Consider the following 20553-nt stretch of genomic DNA (forward strand, 5'->3'; position numbering starts at 1 on the left):
TTTTGGTTATAGCGCAAGAAATAAAAAACTCAGAGGTGATCAAATACCACCAAAAGAAAGCGCTATTTGTGGGGGGAAAAAAAGATTTGATTTAATTTGGGTACAGTGTTGCATGACCGCGCAATTGTCATTCAAAGCGTGACAGCGCTGAAAGCTGAAAACTGTTCTGGGCAGGAAGGGGGTGAAAGTGCCCTGTAGGCAAGTGGTTAAAATTAGGGCTGCAACTAACAATTATTTTCATAATCGATTAGTTGGCCGATCATTGTTTAGATTAATCGGTTAATAACCTTATTAAATTGTGTGGCCATACAACAATGTCTTCATTCAAAAAAATATATATTTTAAGAATGTTTGTTCGATTTTCTAATCGTTGGTGGGGTCAAAATCGACTTTCGTTTTCAACCACAGTGACAGGGAAATTTAGAAGTAAGAGAAAACTTCTTGGTCAAAGGAATTTTCAGAACGTGTATGTGGTTTTTGTTCAGAAATTACATTCATTTTAAAACTGAATGGCAAAAGCAAGTAAAAATATCAAACATTCTTTCATTCAGCGAATGTACAAAGATTTTTCATATTAATATACAGTAAAACCTTGGTTTGAGAGTAACTTGGTTTGAGAGCGTTTTGAAAGACAAGCAAACATTTTTAATACATTTTGACTTGATATACAAGCGATGTCTTGATATAAGAGTACAGGCATACCCTGCTTTAAGTACACTCACTTTACATACACTCGCGAGTAAGGACATACCCGCAAGTGTATGTAAAGTGCCTTACAAGTACTGTACAGACATTTTTGCAGCCGCAGTAGAAGGAGCTGATGCTCCGAGAGCATAGCCCCTACAGCTCCTGACACCCCCACTACAGCCCCTGATCCCCCACTACAACCTAGAAGTGGAAAAAAGGTATTGTTTCACTTTAAGTACATTTTCGTTTTACATGCATGCTCTGGTCCCATTGTGTACTTAAAAGTGGGGTATGCCTGTAGTGTCATGTCACAACTGAGTATAAGAGAGAAGAGAGCAATATGGTTACATTTAATGAAAGTACAACTTTGCGATTATATACAAGTGCTTTGGATTCCAAGCATGTTTCTGGAACAAATTATGCTGGCAATCCAAGGTTTTACTGTAATATTAACAGTAGTGATTATTTGCCCATTTTGTACTATAAAGGGCTAAAAAAAATGTTTTAACCCATTGTGTTATTGGCCGATTAGTCGATTATGAAAATAGTAATCGATTAATTTCATAATCGATTAGTTGTTTTGGCCCTTGTTAAAATGCTTACAAAGCCATCATCCACATATAGAAATAGAAGAGACAATGCAAAGAAAAGAGTGTGTGTTTAGTATTACTTTAGGTTACACAATGGCCTGTGTTTATATGCTATATTATTTTTTTGTAAACAAAAGTGGTGTGTTCCTTTAATTGTTTGATCAGCACCAGGAAATGGAGCAGGGATGGGACTGGTTGACGCTAACAACACAGCCTTTCTCCCTGTATTCGTATTCAGAAATGCTATAGTCACTTCCTGAAACACATATACAAATTAAAAGACATCCAGAGAAAATTGCAGCATGACTTGGAGTGTACCAAGTAATGCTATTAATGAAAACATATTTGTTCATAAACAAGATGACATATGTTGAGCAGATGAACACTAAACTGACAGCAGAGCAAACAGCTGGAAGAAAATGAAGCCAGGGTTACCAAATGGAATGTGCTTCCCCACGGCCTTGTCACCGGGAACTACAGATGCAAGTCATATTGTAAAACTAGCCTGCAATCAACGAAATGGAAATCATGACTGGAAGAAAAACACCTCTGAGTATAGGTGTACACTGAGATAAACGCATGGAAAATCTTAAACTAACAGTTTAGCAACTGGAAATGTATTCCTTAAAGCGGGAGTTCACCCATTTAAAAAAAAAAAAAAAATCTCCCCTTAGCTTCCTGCTCGTTCGGTCTAGGGGAATCGGCTATTTATATTAAAATAGGTGCAGTACTTACCCGTTTTCGAGCTGTATCTTCTTCCGTCGCTTCCGGGTATGGGTCTTCGGGAGCGGGCGTTCCTTCTTGATTGACATTCTTCCGAGAGGCTTCCGACGGTCGCATCCATCGCGTCACTCGTAGCCGAAAGAAGCCGAACGTCGGTGCGGCTCTATACTGCGCCTGCGCACCGACGTTCGGCTTCTTTCGGAAAATCGTGACGCGATGGATGCGACCGTCGGAAGCCTCTCGGAAACCTGTCAATCAAGAAGGACCGCCCATTCCCGAAGCCCATACCCGGAAGCGACGGAGAGGATGCGTCTCGTAAACGGGTAAGTACTGCACCTATTTTAAAATAAATTGCCGATTCCCCTAGTAATAACGAGCAGGAAGCGAAGGGGGAAAAGTGCCCTCTAAGGGTGAACCCCCGCTTTAAGGGGTACAGAGCGGAAAAAGGTGCTTTAATTAGAGGTCGACCGATATGGGTTTTTCTCTGGCCGATGCCGATATTTAGAAATCGGGGCAGCCGATGGCCGATATATGATGCCGATTTTTGCGGCCGATGCATTGTGGAGGAGAATGGATGGTGCTGGGCGTGGGTGGGAGATGCGTTATGGAGGGGGAAAGATGGTGCTGGCTGTGCGTGGGGGATGCGTTGTGGAGGGGAAGAGATGGATGGTGCTGGCTGTGGATGGAGGGAGGGGAGTGGATGGATGCAGCTGGCCGTGGGTGGATGGGTGGAGCTGGCCGTGGAGGGGGGATGCATTGTGGAGGGGGAGAGATGGATGGTGCTGGCTGTGGATGGAGGGAGGGGGGTGGATGGATGCAGCTGGCCGTGGGTGGGGGATGTATTGTGAAGGGGGATGGATGGATGGAGCTGGCCGTGGGTGGGGGATGGATGGATGGATGGAGCTGGCCGTGGGTGATGTGTTGTGTAGGGGGATGGATGGATAGAGCTGGCCATGGGTGATGTGTTGTGGAGGGGGATGGATGATAGGCGCTATGGAGGGGAAGAGATGGATGGTGCTGGCTGTGGATGGAGGGAGGGGGGGGGGGGGGTGGATGGAGCTGGCCGTGGGTGGGAGATGCTTTGTAGAGGGGGGTGGATGGATGGAGCTGGCCGTGGGTGGGGGATGCGTTGTGGAGGGGAAGAGATGGATGGTGCTGGCTGTGGATGGAGGGAGGGGAGTGGATGGATGGAGCTGGCCGTGGGTGGATGGATGGAGCTGGCCGTGGAGGGGGGATGCATTGTGGAGGGGGAGAGATGGATGGTGCTGGCTGTGGATGGAGGGAGGGGGGTGGATGGATGGAGCTGGCCGTGGGTGATGTGTTGTGGAGGGGGATGGATGGATAGGCGCTATGGAGGGGAAGAGATGGATGGTGCTGGCTGTGGATGGAGGGAGGGGGGGTGGATGGAGCTGGCCGTGGGTGGGAGATGCTTTGTAGAGGGGGGTGGATGGATGGAGCTGGCCGTGGGTGGGGGATATATAGATAGATATATATATATATATATATATATATATATATATATATACACACACACACACACACACACATATATATATATATATATATATATATATATACACACACACACACACACACACACACACACACACACACACACACACACACACACACACATATATATATATATATATATATATATATATATATATATAATGTGTGTGTATGTGTGTGCGTATACAGAAGTATGTATATGAGTGTGTATACAGGAGAGGGGTGTGCTCTGACATGTACTGGTACACACTGTTCCCTCCAGCACTGCCCATTGGATGACACCTGTGAGCTACTGTACATTACCCCAGTATCAGGCTGCCAGTCTCCAGCACCACGAGAAATGAATCCTTTAGCAACGCTGCTGGTAGCCTGCGCGCCGGCCCCGCCCCCCCCCCCTACCTCGGCAGGCTGTTCAGAAAGCAAACATGTCACAAGCCCGAGCAGCTACAGTAGTTGTCTGCGCAAAGAGATCACAAATGCTTCCTGCATGCTGGGACGGTGGCGGGATTACTGAACATGGGCTCTAGGCTACGGCTCCAGCCGTAGCCTAGAGCCCATGTTCAGTAATCCCGCCACCGTCCCAGCATGCAGGAAGCATAACAAGTGTGATCTCTTTGCGCAGACAACTACTGCAGTTGCTCGAGCTTGTGACATGTTTGTTTTCTGAACAGCCCGCCGAGGTACGCCGAGGTATAGGGGGGGGGCGGGGCCGGCGTGCAGGCTACCAGCAGTGTTGCTGAAGGATTCATTTCTCGTGCTGCTGTAGGTGGAGCGGGTTTAGTGTGGCAGCCGAAAATCGGCCGATTTTTTTACAATAATCGGCCGATGCCGATTTCTTAAAAACGGCCAAATATCGGCCGATATATCGGTCGACCTCTAGCTTTAATATGGTACATCCCAAGATACAGTGTTCAGAAAAAAGAAGCCCCATCCCTGAGACACAAGGGCTACATCACACCAGTAATCACTAAGACCCCTTTCACACTGGAAGCCGTTTTCAGCCGCTTTAGCGCTAAAAATAGTGCCTGAAAAATGCCTCATCTGCAATCCCAGCATGAAAGCCGATTGCTTTCACACTGGGGCGGTGCACTTGCAGGACGGGAAAAAAACGTCCTGCAAGCCGCTTATTTGAGCTGCTTTAGGAGCGGTGTATACATCGCTCCTACAGTGCCCCTGCCCATTGAAATCAATGGGCAGCGGTCAACGAAGCACCTGCAAAGCTCCGTGACAGCGGCGCTAGCAGGAGTTGCAGGCGCCCTGCTAGCGGCCGAAAAGGGCCTCTAAAACTATGGTAAAGTGCCTCTAAAACGATCAGCGCTTTACCGCAGAGGTCCCCACGCTGGCAGTGTGAAAGGGCTGTAAAACGGGCAGATAAAATACTCACCTTCTCAAATAAAGCCAACTACATGATATAGGCCAGGGGTCGACAATATCTGGGCGCCAGGTCGCAATTGCGACAAGAAATTGTGACCTGGCGCCGGCGACCGCCGGTAATTGAGGCCGCGGCCTGCAATGGCCAGTAATTGAGGCCGCAGCTTTGCAGCCTTGTGAAGTCCCAAGCTCTCCCTTCTGTGAGCTGGTGCCATCTGGTGGTTGCCTGTTGGCATTACACGTTAAACAGCAATTCTGTATAATTTTTCACTATTTTCACTGCCATGTCCTTCCCTCACATTAGAACCCCCAAACATTATATATATTTTTGATTCTAACACCCTAGAGAATACATTTGGAATCGTTGCAATACTTTCTGTCACGCCGTATTTGCGCAGCGGTCTTACAAGCACACTTTTTTGGGAAAAAAATACACTTTTTTTAATAAAAAAGTAAGACAACAGTAAAGTTATCCCAATTTTTTTTTTATATTGTGAAAGATAATGTTACGCCGAGTAAATTGATACCCAACATGTCACGCTTCAAAATTGCGTCCGCTCGTGGAATGCCGACAAACTATTACCCTTTAAAATCTCCATAGGCGACGTTTAAAAAAATCTACAGGTTGCATGTTTTAAATTACAGAGGAGGGCTAGAATTATTGCTCTCGCTCTAACGATCGCGTCGATCCCTCACGTGTGGTTTGAATACCGGTTACATATGCGGGCGCTACTCACGTATGTGTTCGCTTCTGCACGCGAGCTCGTCGGGACAGGGCGCGTTTTCTGACTCCTAACTTTTTTAGCTGGCTCCTAGATTCCAAGCAAATTTGTCAAACCCTGATGTAGGCAAAGCTCATCCATCCGGTGAGATTGCGACACATACAACTAGTGAGTAACTGTATTCCCTGCTGTGTGCTGCACAGCAATCACTGGGAGTTCTCACCAGAGACAGGATCACTCGTGTGACATCCACCCAAGTGAGTCTACTTTTATCATTTACATCAGCAGAACCTAATAAAAAGACACACAACAGGCACCAGGATTACATTTGCTTTGCATGTTAAGGGCCCGTTCACATCTGTGTGCAATAACAAGGCAATATCTGTTTTCAGTTGCGCTGAGCTTGCACATAATAAGTTTAAGTCTAGGTTTCCACTATTGCGACCTGAAAGTTGCACGATTTTGATGCCTCTTGAAGCAATGCCTGTGTATTCTTGGTGTATGAATCACAAGTTGCATCAAAGTTGGACCAAAGTAGTACAGGGACTACTTTGAAGTCACACATATATGAATGGTACTCAATGAAAATCATGGGGTACAACTTGTAATGCGACTTTGCAGTCCCAAGTCGCACGACAAGTCGCACTAGTGAAAACGTAGCCTTAGCCCTGGTTCACATTGCAGGGGCGCACAGCGATCGGAGGTGCAGTGTGTCAACCTGACACACTGCAACTCCGATCATGGTATGAAGCCTCTGACAGGGGCTTTATATCACGTAATCATCTGTAACCAAACCTGATCAAGCATGAACCAGGAAGTGCCGGTAAACAGCTCTCCTCGGTCCACGCTGACAGGGAGAGCCGATCTGCGGTTCTCCTTGTCGGGGAGGGGGGGGGGGGTGGTTGTCTGTGCCGATAATCAGCACATTGATTATCAGCACAGCCCCCATCAAAAGGTGCCCATCAGCTGCCAATCAGTGGCCAACATCTGCCAGTCTGTCCCAATAAAAAAAAATAAAAAAATGGATGCCAGCACCGATCAGTGCCCAAAAAAAGTGCCAATCAGTAATGCCCGTCAGTAGCTCATCATTGCTGCCTATCGGACTTTTCGTTTATAGGGCAAAAATGTAAAACCACAAGAGGTGATCAAATACCACCAAAAGAAAGCGCTATATGTGGCAAGAAAATTATAAAAAAAATTGTTTGCGTACAGTGTTGCATGACCGCGCAATTGTCAAAGTGCGACAGTTCTGACAACTAAAAATTGTGCTGGGCAGAAGGGTGGGAAGTGCCTGGTATTGAAATGGTTAAATTACAGACAGGTGGACACTATTTACTAATTAGGTGACTTCTGAAGGCAATTGGTTCCATTTTAGTTAAAGCGGTTGTAAACCCGCATATACATATTTTTTTTTTTTTTAACCCTGCAAGGCAAAAGCCATAATGAGCTAGTATGCACCGCATATTAGCTCATTATGAAATGCTTACCTCAGAACGAGGTAGGGAACTTACCTGGTCCACGCCGAGCGTGTATTCCAGCGCTGTGATTGGCTGGAGCGGCGATGACGTCACTCAATCCGGCATGGGTCGGTGGGGCCGGCCCTTCAGCCGAGGATCCCCCCTGCGCATGCGCCGCTGCAATCAGCGGCGCATTGCGAGGGGAATATCTCCTAAACCGTACAGGTTTAGGGGATATTCCTTATACCTACAGGTAAGCCTTATTATAGGCTTACCTGTAGGCAAAAGTAAAAAAAAGTGGGTTTACAACCACTTTAAGGGTATCGGAGTAAATGGTGTCGAATACAAATGCATACTACACTTCTCAGATATTTTCAAAAAAAAAAAATTATTTTTTTTTTTAACCATTTATCATTTTCCTTCCACTTCACAATTATGTCCCACTTTATGTTGGTCTAACATATAAAATGCCAATAAAATATATTTACGTTTTTTGGTTGCAACATGACAAAATGTTGTCACTAAGCATGGCAACACAGGGTCTTCAGTTTTCTAGCTGTGCTGCTTTCCTCCAATGATCAGACTTGTCCTCACATGTTATGCAGAGAATTTGTGTCCAAAACATTATTTGCCCTGCAGCCACCATCAATATAACAGGTAAGGACTACTACAGAAAGAATTTTGCCAACTTCTACTTTAACCTACTAGACCATTTTTAGCTGAAGGAGGAAGCACATGGTAAGATCATACTAACCAACAGCATACCACTTTTACAAAATGTTTTTAAAACCAGTACTTTGCCCCCCCCCCCCCCCTCTCTAACCCATACTGCAAAGATTTATAGTTTTCCTACCTGGTAAAGCAAGTTATACTTACTGAGGCCCAGCTCCCTTACTGATGCCATTTTCAGGTACAGGGGACCACTAATTGAGCGCTCAAGATGTGCCCGAAACTATCCACCAGCTACAGTCCTGTCCGTCATCAGTCCTCTTCTGGATCCTGGTAGGACCCTGCCACTGCACAGCCAATAAAGTGCCCATGTCAAGCAGGTAGTGCCATGAATACCTAAAGAAGGACTGCACTGGATATACAAAGAAGAGGAGGAAGGACGCGGTACTGAATTGTCACATGGCCATGGCTTTAGGAAAGTTTAAGACCATTTTTTTTCTTCATGTCAGCAATCGGTTAGAAGGGGGTACATTTTAACCTGAAGATGGGCTTTAATAGGGTTGTAAAGGTTCCCGTGTTTCCACCTTAGTGCATCATATGCATTAAGGTGAAAAAACATCTGACGATTACCACTCCTGTCAATCAAATCCAATCACACAGGCGCCGGGGGGCAGCGCGAGTCCTGCACTCGGCGGCTATGGACGCCAAATGCAGGATTTGGGAGCGCATCCGCAAGGTAACCCCCTTGGGAGAGTGCTTCCCAGAGGGGGTTATCTGAGGCGGGGAGGAGCCGAGAGAGCCGCCGGGGGACCCCAGAAAACGCCATTCGGGGCCACTCTGTGCAAAATGAGCTGCACAGTGGAGGCAAGTATGACATATTTGTTATTTTAAAAAAATAAAAAAATAATGCAAACCTTTAGTATCACTTTAAATTAACAGCAGCATGAACACTTGAGGTAGATTTAGACAAATACCCTGAATGCATATTTGTATGTTTTTATTATAGCAAAATGAAATTAAATGGATTACCACACACTGATTGTTTGCACATTGCCCTTGCATTGATTTCATGATGGTACAGTATATTGGTAAATCTGTAATTTCCCTATGGTTTTACCTATCCACTGCTAACTGGCAGTCCAAGATGGAGGAAGGAGGTTGCTACAAGTCTTAGAACTGTTGGTAATGTAGAAATTATTTCCACACCACAAAATTAGACTATGAGCAGAGAATTGCTGCTTCTGCTCAATAATGAGCTAGCTCCAATCACTACACAAACACCATCATGTACTCCATCCCAGTTGCCTTTACACAAGAATCCTACACATGTTTCTAGTAGAAAAATATGATTACTGTCCTCCCCCCCCATTTTCCCATAACAGAAAAGCCAGGCGCTGTCCTCGAACACACAGGGAAATCACTAAATGGAGCCATTCTTTAAAGCTTTACTCTGGGAAACTTAACGCTGTTTTCCACTCTGGACAAAAAATAAAACATTTAAAAGAGAGTAGGAACTTCCCCATTTGGGTGAAACACCGCTATAAAGTGGAATTTCAGCTTGCATCCAACGTGCCTTGTTCTGTCCCCTCTCCTAAACACCTATGCCAACTAACTTGCATAAGAAAAATGTATATCCCTAACTATTTTCAGCCAGCTCCCATCCGGTCATGTGATCTGGCTCCCATGGGTCAGGCAATACAACAGATGGCCCATTGAAGTCTATAGGTGACATCCCCACGCCAGGCTTTATTAAGCTCTTCTCTGAGCACTCTACTCTCCTCTGCAGCTGGCTCATACCAGGGAGAACACATGACCGGACCGGACTGAAAATAAGTAGGTATATAAATCTTTCTTACACAGGTTAGTTAGCATGGGTGCGTGTAAGAAGGCGGAGGGGCAGTTTTAAGCTAGTTAGGCGCAAGTCTACTTTAAAATTCATTGCTTGAAGTGGGACCCCCCCTCAAGTGTGAGCCAACAATTCACAGGGCAGAAATCGGCATCTGCCTAGCTGGAAGAATGCACATTCAGTGGTGAGAACTGAACTCATAGGCAAATTGCCTTGTCCGTACATTGTACATTGTACCTTGCCCAGCGTAGGCCAATACTTATGGTGTGAATGGGCCTTTAAGATATTTGGCTTGCAGTTCAATCACAGAGCGTTTTTCCATGCTTGATGAGCACCAATCACTGCCAAGACAGATCAAACACAACTGTTTTCCATGTTCCCACTGCAACACGGCCTGGAGGTGCAGGAAAATGCAGACATGCTGCATTTTACTACAGGGCATAGGTAGGCACTGCATATTACTGAGCTGCTGTGCGGACACATGAATTAAGTGTCACTTTGTGCACTTCAAATAAAGTTAGCATAAAGAAAACATGCACTGAAATGCACATCACACTGCTCCCCAATTGCAGCCAAAATCTGATCGCTGAAGCTTCAACAATAGAGTCGCTGCATTAACTAATGTGCCTGTCCGTCCCCTCCTCCTGCCCAATCACAGAAGTCTTGTTATTGTGCGATCACATTCACAAAATACAAGGGCTTCTATGAATGGGTAACAGAGGGAACAGCAGGCAGAACTGCTTTGTGTGCTTCTCTCTTTCAGATCTTGGAGTATCTGTCAGACCAATAAAACTGTCAGATGTAAATAAAACTGTAGAGATAAGTCCAGGTGATGTCATGCACCTAGAAGGACTTAACTCATAGTGTGCCTTCACTTTTTACAAAGTGGCTGAATTCCTGGAATTCAAATTCCAGCAACAGACAGAAAGTTGCCTGTTTTTCTGCCGGAACACAGTGCTGCTTATCATATATAGCTAATGCTAGATCAGTGTGTAATGGAAAGTTTGTATAGGTCAGCTTTTACCAAAGAACCATTTCAAATGAAATCCAACCTGGAGCTCTAATTCAAAAGAGAAGCATGACCAAAGCTTTTTAGCCAGGATTTATCTTGTGGGCCACGGGAGTGTCCTTACGTTTGCACTGCTGTGACCCAGATTCAGCCGCTGCTAGCCAAAGCCACAGAGCCGTTCCAGGTTCTGAAAGGATTCCATCCATACTGTGGGGATCCACAGAGCTGCCTGATTGAAAGCTGTCTCCGGCTTTCAACATGCGGGTGGGAGCCAAAGCCAGCTGTGCCCGCCCCATCCCCAGCTTGTGCGCCAGAGAGTGCTGGAGGGGCAGAGCAGAGAACATTCACCGCTCTCTGCAGACAGAGAACTGAGAGCCCAGTGGTCATATGATCACTCAGTTCTCGGTCTTAAAGTCGACATGGGACAGCTGCAGCATCACACTGAGGCATAGAGGTGAATTTGTGTGTTGTTTTTCATAGAAACCCTCTTTTTCCTCCTTTACTTTTCCGGTAAACTTTTGGGGCTCAGCACTGCTTGGACTGAGAAGAGGGTAGACACCCAAAAGCATGCGATTTAACAAAAAAAAAAAACCACACACGTTAAAACGCTAATGGCTGGTGTCCATTGTGTAGGGACTGTGAAGTGCATTGTTACAAAGCATTGCACCAGGAGCTGCACGATAAAATGAGAATCACAATTTTTTTGCTGCGTAAAATCCTTTCACATTATACAAAAAAATTGGGCTAACTTGACCGTTTAGGCCCCATGCACACGAGACGCTGTTAAACGCGTGTTCAGAGGCAGTTAGACACTTTTTAACTGCCCCTGAACACATTCAATGTTATCCTCTGTGTCCATGCACACAGTCTCGTTTATTGCCATTTTTAGGCAGTTGCGTTTAACCTCGTTTTTCCAGAAGCAAAAAAATGGGATCAGACGCAAAAGTTTTCCACGTTTCAGCGGCTAAACGCGGTACTGGCGTTTTGCTGCGATTTCGTTTATAAGCGTTTTTAAAGACAAACTTTTTTTACATTAGAAATCTCCAGAATGATGGCAAATGATGAAAAACCATTAAAAATAATATTAAAAAAAAAAAGAATTGCTTGCATTGCATTGTGGACAATCCACAACTTGTGGAAGGTGATGTGGCAGGTAACGTGACAAGTGAACAATCCACAACTTGTGGCCGGTGTCGTGGTAAGTGGACACTCCACCACTTGTGGCAGGTGACGTGGCCAGGTGACGTGGCAAGTGGACAATCCGCAGCTTGTGGCAAGTGACACGCTAAAGACAAGTACACTGCTGCTCTCTCAGCTGCTACTCACTCTGGTCTCACAAAATGGCTGAAATGGTTAAATACTGTTTCTTAGTCAACTTAGGGACGGTCTTATGATGTTTCTCAACTTAACGCTTATAAACGCAAACACGGTAAAACGCTGCAGCAAAGCGGGCGTTTCCAAATGCCGGGTTTAGCCTTTAAAAACGTGTGTTCAGCAGAGTTTGCAGCGGCGTCCCTTGTGCATGGGGCCTTAGTGTTTTTTTATTCAGTGTATTTTTTGTAAGACTGCTGCGCAAATACAGTGCGACATAAAATACTGCAAAAAACTTTAATTCTCTAGTATATATAATGTTTGGGGGTTCCAAGTAATTTTCGAGCAAAAAAATACAGATTTTAAACCTGTAAGCAACAAGTGTCAAAAAAGGTTTTGTCTAAGTCAGGGGTCTCAAACTGGCAGCCCTCCCGCTGTTGCAGAACTACAAGTCCCATTATGCCTCTGCCTGAGGGAGTCATGCTTCTAACTGTCAGCCTTGCAATGCCTCATGGGACTTGTAGTTTTGCACCAGCTGAAGGGCCGCCAGTTTGAGATCCCTGGTCCAAGTGGTTAGACTGCCCTCATTTACAGACAGAAGTTCATTCCTTTGATCTAAAAGAACCATGTGTTACAAGGTTTCCCTTTAGCGATGTTTTGAGAAACTTGGCAGGCTGCTTGTTTATTTGTTGTTTTTAATTTTTTTGGACAGCTGTCGGCTTGAGCAGAGAACCCTCTGCACTGAATTTAGGAAAATGCTTTTTTAAGAGAAGTCCAGCCTGAGCTTTTTAGGCTGGGCTTCGCCTCTGGGTCACAGGAGTGCAATTCGTTTTGCACTCCTGTGAAGTCCGCTCTCTGCTGATGTCACTGCAATCAGTCGAGGCAGCTCATCATCCCAACTTAGGAAGTCTGGATCCGCCAGCTGCCTGCACTGATGGCAGTCTCAGCCTCTCAGCGAGCTACCCGCTCCCCGCCCCCTCCACAGCTTAGCGCTCCAATGAGCATGGAGGAGCAGAGCAGGAGAGATACTGACTGACAGGCAGCATCTCTCCGCTCGGGGAGCTGTGAGAACCGAGCCATTGGCGATATTCAGTGTTTCAGTTCTCAGTGCAGAGGCGGCGGGGGACAGATGCAGTATCAGTCCGATGCTGCATCCACCGAGGTAAGTATGAACAGCCAAAAAAAAAACAAAAAAAAAAAAAAAAAACATACTTCTCTTTAAAGATAGAGAAGGGGTAAAATCACCATCTCAATTCTTTAAAGATTAATCGTGCAGCTCTAGTTGCACCATTTACATTTTTTTCTAAATGTTATTAAGTGTCACAAAACAACACTTAATTTACATCTATACACTACAGCAGGGTTCGACGAAATCCGGGCGCCAGGTCGCAATTGCGACTAGAATAAGCGACCTGACGCCTGGGGAAGGAAGCATAGATCTGCAGAAGGCCGCAAAGCCACGACCTCAATTACCGGCCGGCGCGGTGGGGGCGCGCGGAGACACAGGATACCCCATCCTTTGTCTCCGTGCGCCCCCACCGCGCGATCGCGTTGGGCGGCGCCGGCCGGTAATTGAGGCCGCGGCTTTGCGGCCTTCTGCAGGCCTATGCTTCCTTCTGTGATCTGCACCATCTTGTGGTGGCCGTTGGCATGACAAGACAACCAGCAATGCTAATGAAGCTTCCCCTGTGTTTTCACTGCCATCTCCTTCCCTCTAATTAGAACCCCCAAACATTATATATATTTTTTATTCATTTTATTACACCCTAGAGAATAAAATGGCGGTCGTTGCAATACTTTCTGTCACACCGTATTTGCGCAGTGGTCCTACAAGTGCACTTTTTTGGTAAAAAAAAAATAAGACAACAGTAAAGTTAGCCCAATTTTTTTTTATATTGTGAAAGATAATGTTACGCCGAGTACACCCTTTAAAATCTCCATAGCGACTTATAAAAAAATTCTACAGGTTGCATGCTTTGAGTTACAGAGGAGGTCTAGGGCTAGAATTATTTCTCTCGCACTACCAATCGCAGCAATACCTCACAAGTGTGGTTTGAACACCGCTTTCATATGCGGGCGCTACTCACGTATGCGTTCGCTTCTGCGCGCAAGCTCGGCGGGACGGGGTGCGGTTCTGGCTCCTAACTTTGTTAGCTGGCTCCTAGATTCCAAGCAAATTTGTCGAACCCGGCACTACAGCATGGCATAATGCACTGCTGTGACATGTGGCAAGGGGACCGTCTGCACACAGACACAAACTGCCTGTTGCATAAATGTGAATGAGATGTGTAAAAGATAGCTTCAGCTCCTTTTACGCGTTTCGTCCTTTTCAGGGCGTAGCCATAGAGACCTACAACTAACCCTCGAAAAAGGGCGAAATGCATCTGTTTTTTATGGACACAGAGACTGGAGCCCAGGAACAAACACAAATGCCACCATAGCAAGTGACCTGCTAAGGGGACACTCAGAAGGGTGAACACCCAGGTGCAGCTCGCAGCTTGCCACAACCACCCAGGTGCAGCTCGTCACTTGCCACTACCACCCAGGTGCAGCTCGTCACTTGCCACTACCACCCAGGTGCAGCTCGTCACTTGCCACTACCACCCAGGTGCAGCTCGTCACTTGCCATGTAGGGGTGGAATAGCGGTGATGTGAGGTGGGCAGTGAGAGATGTCATCTCTCTAGTGCCCCACTGACAGATTGGCAGAGACTGCAGCATGCACTGTGTGGGGTAAGGGGGTCTGTCCAATATCAGTAATAAATCGGTAACTCTCTGACCGATACTGATTTGAAAAATGAAAATATCGGCCCCCAACAATCGGTTGGCCCCTACTTTCCATGCATTTTTTTTTTCCTGTAGGAGGAGGTTGTTAGGCAGAAAACCCTACAAACTTGTGTTTTTGATGCGCTTCTATTAAGGTTCATGGATCCAAAAACCACACCTTCAAGAATGAAAAACAGTCCCTAAACCTTTTCTAAAGACACACACTGCAGGAAAACGCATAGGATGTGAACGAGACCCATAGGATGGGAACGAGACCCATCGGAAACCATTTTTAGCCTGGGTTCACACTAAAGGTGGGTTGGAAATCATACAAGTTCAGCTAAACTCGCACGATTTTAAACTCGTATTTCAGTCCGACTTCAGGAGCGATTTCCGAGACATCTACTACTACTTTGGAGAATCGGTGCGGCACTGCAAAGTCAATGTGGCACCGATTCGGACAGTGCCATTGCTGGCAATTTGACATGTTAAATCGCATGTCAAAACGACCCAATATGAACAGGGCTATACCAGTGTCGTGCGTTCTGGACACTACAAAAAGAATGCACAGGTATGAACCTAGCCTTACAAATGCAGCTGTAACATTTTCTGCAGGACGCCTGGTCAGATCATCAGACAAGGACGACGTAAACCATGCCGGGTAACCAACAAAACTCACCACACACATTACAATCTGATTGTATAATCTGCCTTACATCTACCAACAACTACCTAGTGCAAGGGCCAGCCTGATTGGCTAGTAATTGATTGGATCGATAAGGTAGGTCCTCATAGAAAACCTAAAGTTGGTCATACAAAGATTGTACACTCGGGTATAAAGATGTATGGTCAACCAAAGAGCCGATTCACGCGTTCCATCCACATTTACGCTCACTGCCTTTGAGATCTGCTGTGGGCGCCAATAGATTCCTGATGGCACCCCAAACGCAGTACATTTGCGGGCACCACAGTACCATGCGATTTGGTGCAGCATGTTTCTCAAATGTAGTGCATGGACTACTTTTTTGTGTAATTTGCAGTCTATTCAATGAATGGGCCGCCAAATGTCACTTTAGGAGAATGCACAGGAAAAGTGAACTTTGTTCCAATGCGATTCTGGGGTGAAGCGCCTCTAAGACATGCTGGGACTTGTAGTGCCACAGGCAGCCCTACCACTACTCCATGTCATGTATAGTAGAGGATAAAGCCCGGATGGAGGAGATACAAGAGTCATCACACTGCCCACCCCTGACAATAAAGAACTCATAAACACTCAATACACAGCCTTCTCCGCTTCCGCCCATTGCAGGACCGTTATTCGCTTTATGTCGCTCCCAGCAGCAGCGAGCACTTACCGCTGACAGCTCGGTCAGTCGGTCCCTCATGCCCGCACAAGCTGTGGAGTCCCCAGAGTCACTGAGCGGCTCTCCCGGTGCCTGTCCAGAGTGATCTCCGCCTCCCGCACTCCGCCCGGTACCACAGCAACCACACTGCTGGAAGCAGGAGAGGGGAAACACTGCGCATGTGCGCCTCCCAGGGCGATGGAAAATGGGTGGGCGTGGTCGCGGCGCTCTCTGAGCTGGGAATATCTGGAAGCGTTCCATGTTGTTGCGTTCCGAGCCTCGTTCTGCCCCAGCGCCTGCGGGAACGGGTCATGTGATCGTTACATTGCATGGAATAGCTGAATGAGTCTTGTATAATGAGCCCAGTACAATGAGTCCAGTAACGGCTCCTAGCTTAGAATGGTACACGGGCATCGGGAAACAGGCTGATGTCCGCTGTAAAAAAAAAATATTAAAAGCCAGCAGCTACAAATACTGCAGCTGCTGACTTTTGATATTGGGACACTTACCTGTCCTGGAGTCCAGCGCCGTCCGCAGCAGAGGACGAGCGATCGTCACTCTGCTGCCCCCCCCCGCCATCCTCGGTGAGGGAACCAGGAAGTGAAGCGCTCCGGCTTCACTGCCCGGTTCCCTACGGCGCATGCGCGAGTCGCGCTACGCCTGCCGATTGGCTCCTGCTGTGTTCTGGGAGCCGAGTGTTCCCAGAACACAACGGGGGGGCGGAAGGTGACATCATGCCCGCAGTTTACCTGAGACTGTGTGGCCAGAAGTGGGTGCAAATACCTGTCCTGAAAGGTGTGAAATGTGACACCGGAGGAGGGGAGGGTTCCGATCACCGGGAGTTCCACTTTAGGGTGGAGCTCCGCTTTAACTGCTTCCAAGGAGCACTTACCACAGTTTAACCACTTAAAGCGGAGGTCCGCCAAAATTTTTTATTTTTTAAGTCAGCAGCCACTGACTTTCAAAATAAGGACACTTACCTGCCGCGATGTTGGCACCCGATCTATTGTCCCTAACTTCGGTAAGGGAATCAGGAAGTGAAGCTGCCCTACTGCGCCTCGTGCTGTGCTATCCCACTGGTCCCTGCTGTCTTCTGGGACCTGTGCAGGGGCGGACTGACCATTCGGGCACTGCTCGAGGGCCCCATGCCACTAGGGGGCCCCATCAGGGTTGCCAGCCTCAGTAAAACCAAGAACAGTATGTAAAAATCTGTGTTTTTTTACATCTGTCCCTGAAATGTCCCTCGCCAACATCCTTTTGGTCTAAAAATCCCAAGATTATAGCTGCCCCACCTCTCCAGTACCTTTTCAGTGTGTGTATGTGTATTCTGTGTGTATGTATACTGTGTGTGTATACTGTGTATGCCTACTGTATGTGTGTGTGTATACTGTGTGGCCCCATAATCTATTGCCTGGGGGGCCCATAATCTCCTATTGCCTGGGGGCCCCAAGAGTTGTCAGTCCGCCCCTGGAGCTGTGTCTCCCAAAAGACAGCGGGGAGACGATCACATTGTAATCCGCATTGAGTATGCAAATTAGCTTTTTCCGACGATCCACGAATGTACGAGCGGCCGTCTCATTCTTTTACGTCGTTTCCGTTCGGCTTTTTCCGGCGTATAGTTAAAGCTGCTATCTGGTGGCGTACTCAATGTTAAGTATGGCTGTCGTTCCCGCGTATAATTTTGAAAATGTTATGTCGTTTGCGTAAGTCGTCCGTGAATGGGGCTGGCCGCCATTTACATTCACGACGAAAACAATGACGTCCTTGCGACGTCATTTGGAGCAATGCACCCTGGGAGTTTTGACGGATGGCGCATGCGCAGTTCGTTCGGCGCGGGGACGCGCTTCATTTAAATGAAACACGCCCCCTACTCGCCGCATTTGAATTCTGCGCCCTTACGCCGCGAGAAATTCTTTCTGGATTCAAACCAAAGCCAGGTAAGTTACTGCGGCGTAGCGTATCTCAGATACGCTGCGCCGGTGCAGATCTTTGAGGATCTGCCCCTCAGTTTACAAGCTAAAATCTTTTTTTTTTTTTTGCTAAAAAATTACTTAGAACCCCCAAACATTATATGTTTTTTTTTTCTAACACCCTAGAGCAGTGGTTCTCAACCTGGGGGTCGAATGACGATTTGCCAGGGGTCACCAAATCCAGGGCTGTTCCTGAAGCCCGCACCGCTCTCCAGCCTTTTTGCGGTCGCCCAGCTGGGCTGTTCATGGAGCCTGCGGCCAGCCGGCCACCCACACAGCCTCTTCGCAGCCGCCCATTAAGTTGACGGCATGGCTGGGGGGCAAAGACTAGAGGTCAGCTGACTGGTGAGGAATGTGAAGTGGGAGAGGCTGGAGGAGACCCTATCTCCTGATTTCGGCATAGGTGTCACTGCTGCGAGACACCACAAAGTCAAAGAAACAGTGAAGCTGGAGACACAGTGGGTAACACTACCTGTGATTATAGTTGCCATTAAAAGTCCCCACTACAGTTCTCAGATCAGCAGATGACCTTGATCAAGAGCACCTAAGTTGGCTGATCAGAACTCCCTGCCAGCACTGCCACTCAACTCACCCCATTACCCCCCCCCCCCCCCACCGCCAACGAGTAAGAGAAGGAATAAAAATAGAGACTACATGGAAGGGAGAGGAAAAGAGGGGGAGGAACAAAGAAAAAGGGAGAGAAAGAATAAGAGAAAAAGTAAGAGACAACTAAATAGAGGGATGGGGAAAAAAACAAGAAATTATGATAAAGAGAGATAAAAGGGAAAGGAAGGAGAACAAAGAGAAAGAGTGGTACATCCTAAAATGTACCATCAGGGGTTTAATACTGTACGAGTGGAAGGGACTCAGGGAGCGCTAAACGTCCATGGGTTAGGTGCGCAAATTACTTGTCTTGCCTTGGGTGCTGACAACCCACGCTACAAAAATTATTTTACTGTTAGTGGTCCCCACAACTTGGGAAATTTTATCAAGGGGTCACGGCACTAGAAAGGTTGAGAACCACTGCCCTAGAGAACAAAATGTCGGTCATTGCAATACTTTATGTCACGCCGTATTTTTGAAGCATTCTTACAAGCGCACTTTTTTGGGGAAAAATACACTTATTTTAATTAAAAAATAAGACAACCGTTAGCCTAAATATTTTTTATTTTTTTTTTGTTTCAAAGTTTTTGTTGAATTTTAAAAATGCACAAAAAACACAAATTAGTAGCGTTAACTGTCCGTATGTGACATTGTAGGACATCGTAACATATGAACACAAAGGTAATGGTTCAGCTCAGCCATGAAGAGAGTTTTGCGTGATAAGACCAGGAGAAATAATTAGAAAAGCAAGAAGAAATCATATCAGAGAATGGGCATTGTCTATCCCACCCGACACCCCATATGGGATCTAACTGTGTCAAAGGGGATAGAGAGCACACCAGACTCCGCAAACAACTCCTCATAAAGAAACACCATCACGCAGTACTCATCCAGTTCTATGAACAATAGAAGAAGAAAAAGGTGCTGAACTAGAGGTCATAATTCAAAGCAGTAGGAGATAATGCTTGGTTAAAATTTCAATCTAACAGCTTATCCTATGTTACATCGCTAACAGGAACTAAGTCCAATTATTTTTTATATTATGAAAGATAATGTTACGCAGAGTAAATTGATACCTAACATGTCACGCTTCAAAATTACGCCCGTTTGTGGAATGGCGACAAACTTTTACCTTTAAAAATCTCCATAGGGAGCCGCGAATGTCAGCGGTGACATGCCCGCTGACATCCAAACCACTCCGATCCACCAAAGTGTGACAGAGGAAAACCCTACTTTCTCTTTCGTTCATGGACGGACACAGCCTTAATCTTGACTTAGTGGGTATTAGCCTTCCTTTAGGAGTTGACTAGGCAGAAACTTATACATAAAAGGTTAACTTATCATACACCCTATAGCCCCGCCCAGGGGGTGGGCCCTCTGGGTATAACCCCTCTCTCTGCATCTCGCATATCAGTTTTTTTCTGCCTAGTTTCAGGAGAAGACATGGCTCCCTTCAGGCCCATGGCTGGAAGGCTGTTAGTTCAAGATTCTGGATTTTTATTTTTTTCCTGCGATCTTCGATCAACTGCCGACTGGGCAACAGGCTGGATCCTAGATCCTTGTATTCTTCCCAGTTTCGGCCATCGAGCATGTGCCGACCGTAGCTGCGCGCTGGGTCGTCCACGACATGCCCGTCGCTCTACGGGTGGCCGGTGAGCTATGCGCTCCAGGGCTTGCATAAAGACCGGTCTACAGGGCCGAGTCGCAGTAGCCTGGCCGACAGTCATCTCCGTTACCATGCAGAAGATGCACTGTCTAGGATGCTCCAGCATAAAACCACAGGAGGGTAAGTACTACTACCTTGCTTCGGCAAGAAAACAGAGCTGGGCATCCCTGGAGAGGTGAGTAAAGGGCTTTATATTTCCCTTCTCCCCTCCTTCCCCTTCCCTCCTCCCTAGACTGCTGAGGTGGTGGTTGCCCTGGGGAGCTCCACCTGAGAACCAATATAAAGTATAAGTGCATAGATATTGCCTCCT

The 20553-nt window shown here is 46.6% G+C and overlaps 1 protein-coding gene across 2 annotated transcripts in view; it reads right to left on the minus strand.

The window, feature by feature from the left end:
- The window catches only part of STX2 (syntaxin 2), a 103163-nt gene extending 86968 nt beyond the window's left edge, over positions 1-16195 (minus strand). The window contains exon 1 of one of the 2 annotated variants that reach the window (XM_040347502.1): positions 16017-16192. In XM_040347502.1, the coding sequence (XP_040203436.1) occupies positions 16017-16046 (30 nt within the window). In that variant the 5' untranslated portion in view covers positions 16047-16192. Of the gene's footprint in view, positions 1-16016 lie in introns of both variants that reach the window. The other variant, XM_040347496.1, reaches the window with a different exon arrangement.
- Positions 16196-20553: the final 4358 nt, after the last annotated feature.

Source organism: Rana temporaria, chromosome 1 (genome assembly GCF_905171775.1).
Source record: "Rana temporaria chromosome 1, aRanTem1.1, whole genome shotgun sequence".
NCBI classification, from domain to species: domain Eukaryota; kingdom Metazoa; phylum Chordata; class Amphibia; order Anura; family Ranidae; genus Rana; species Rana temporaria.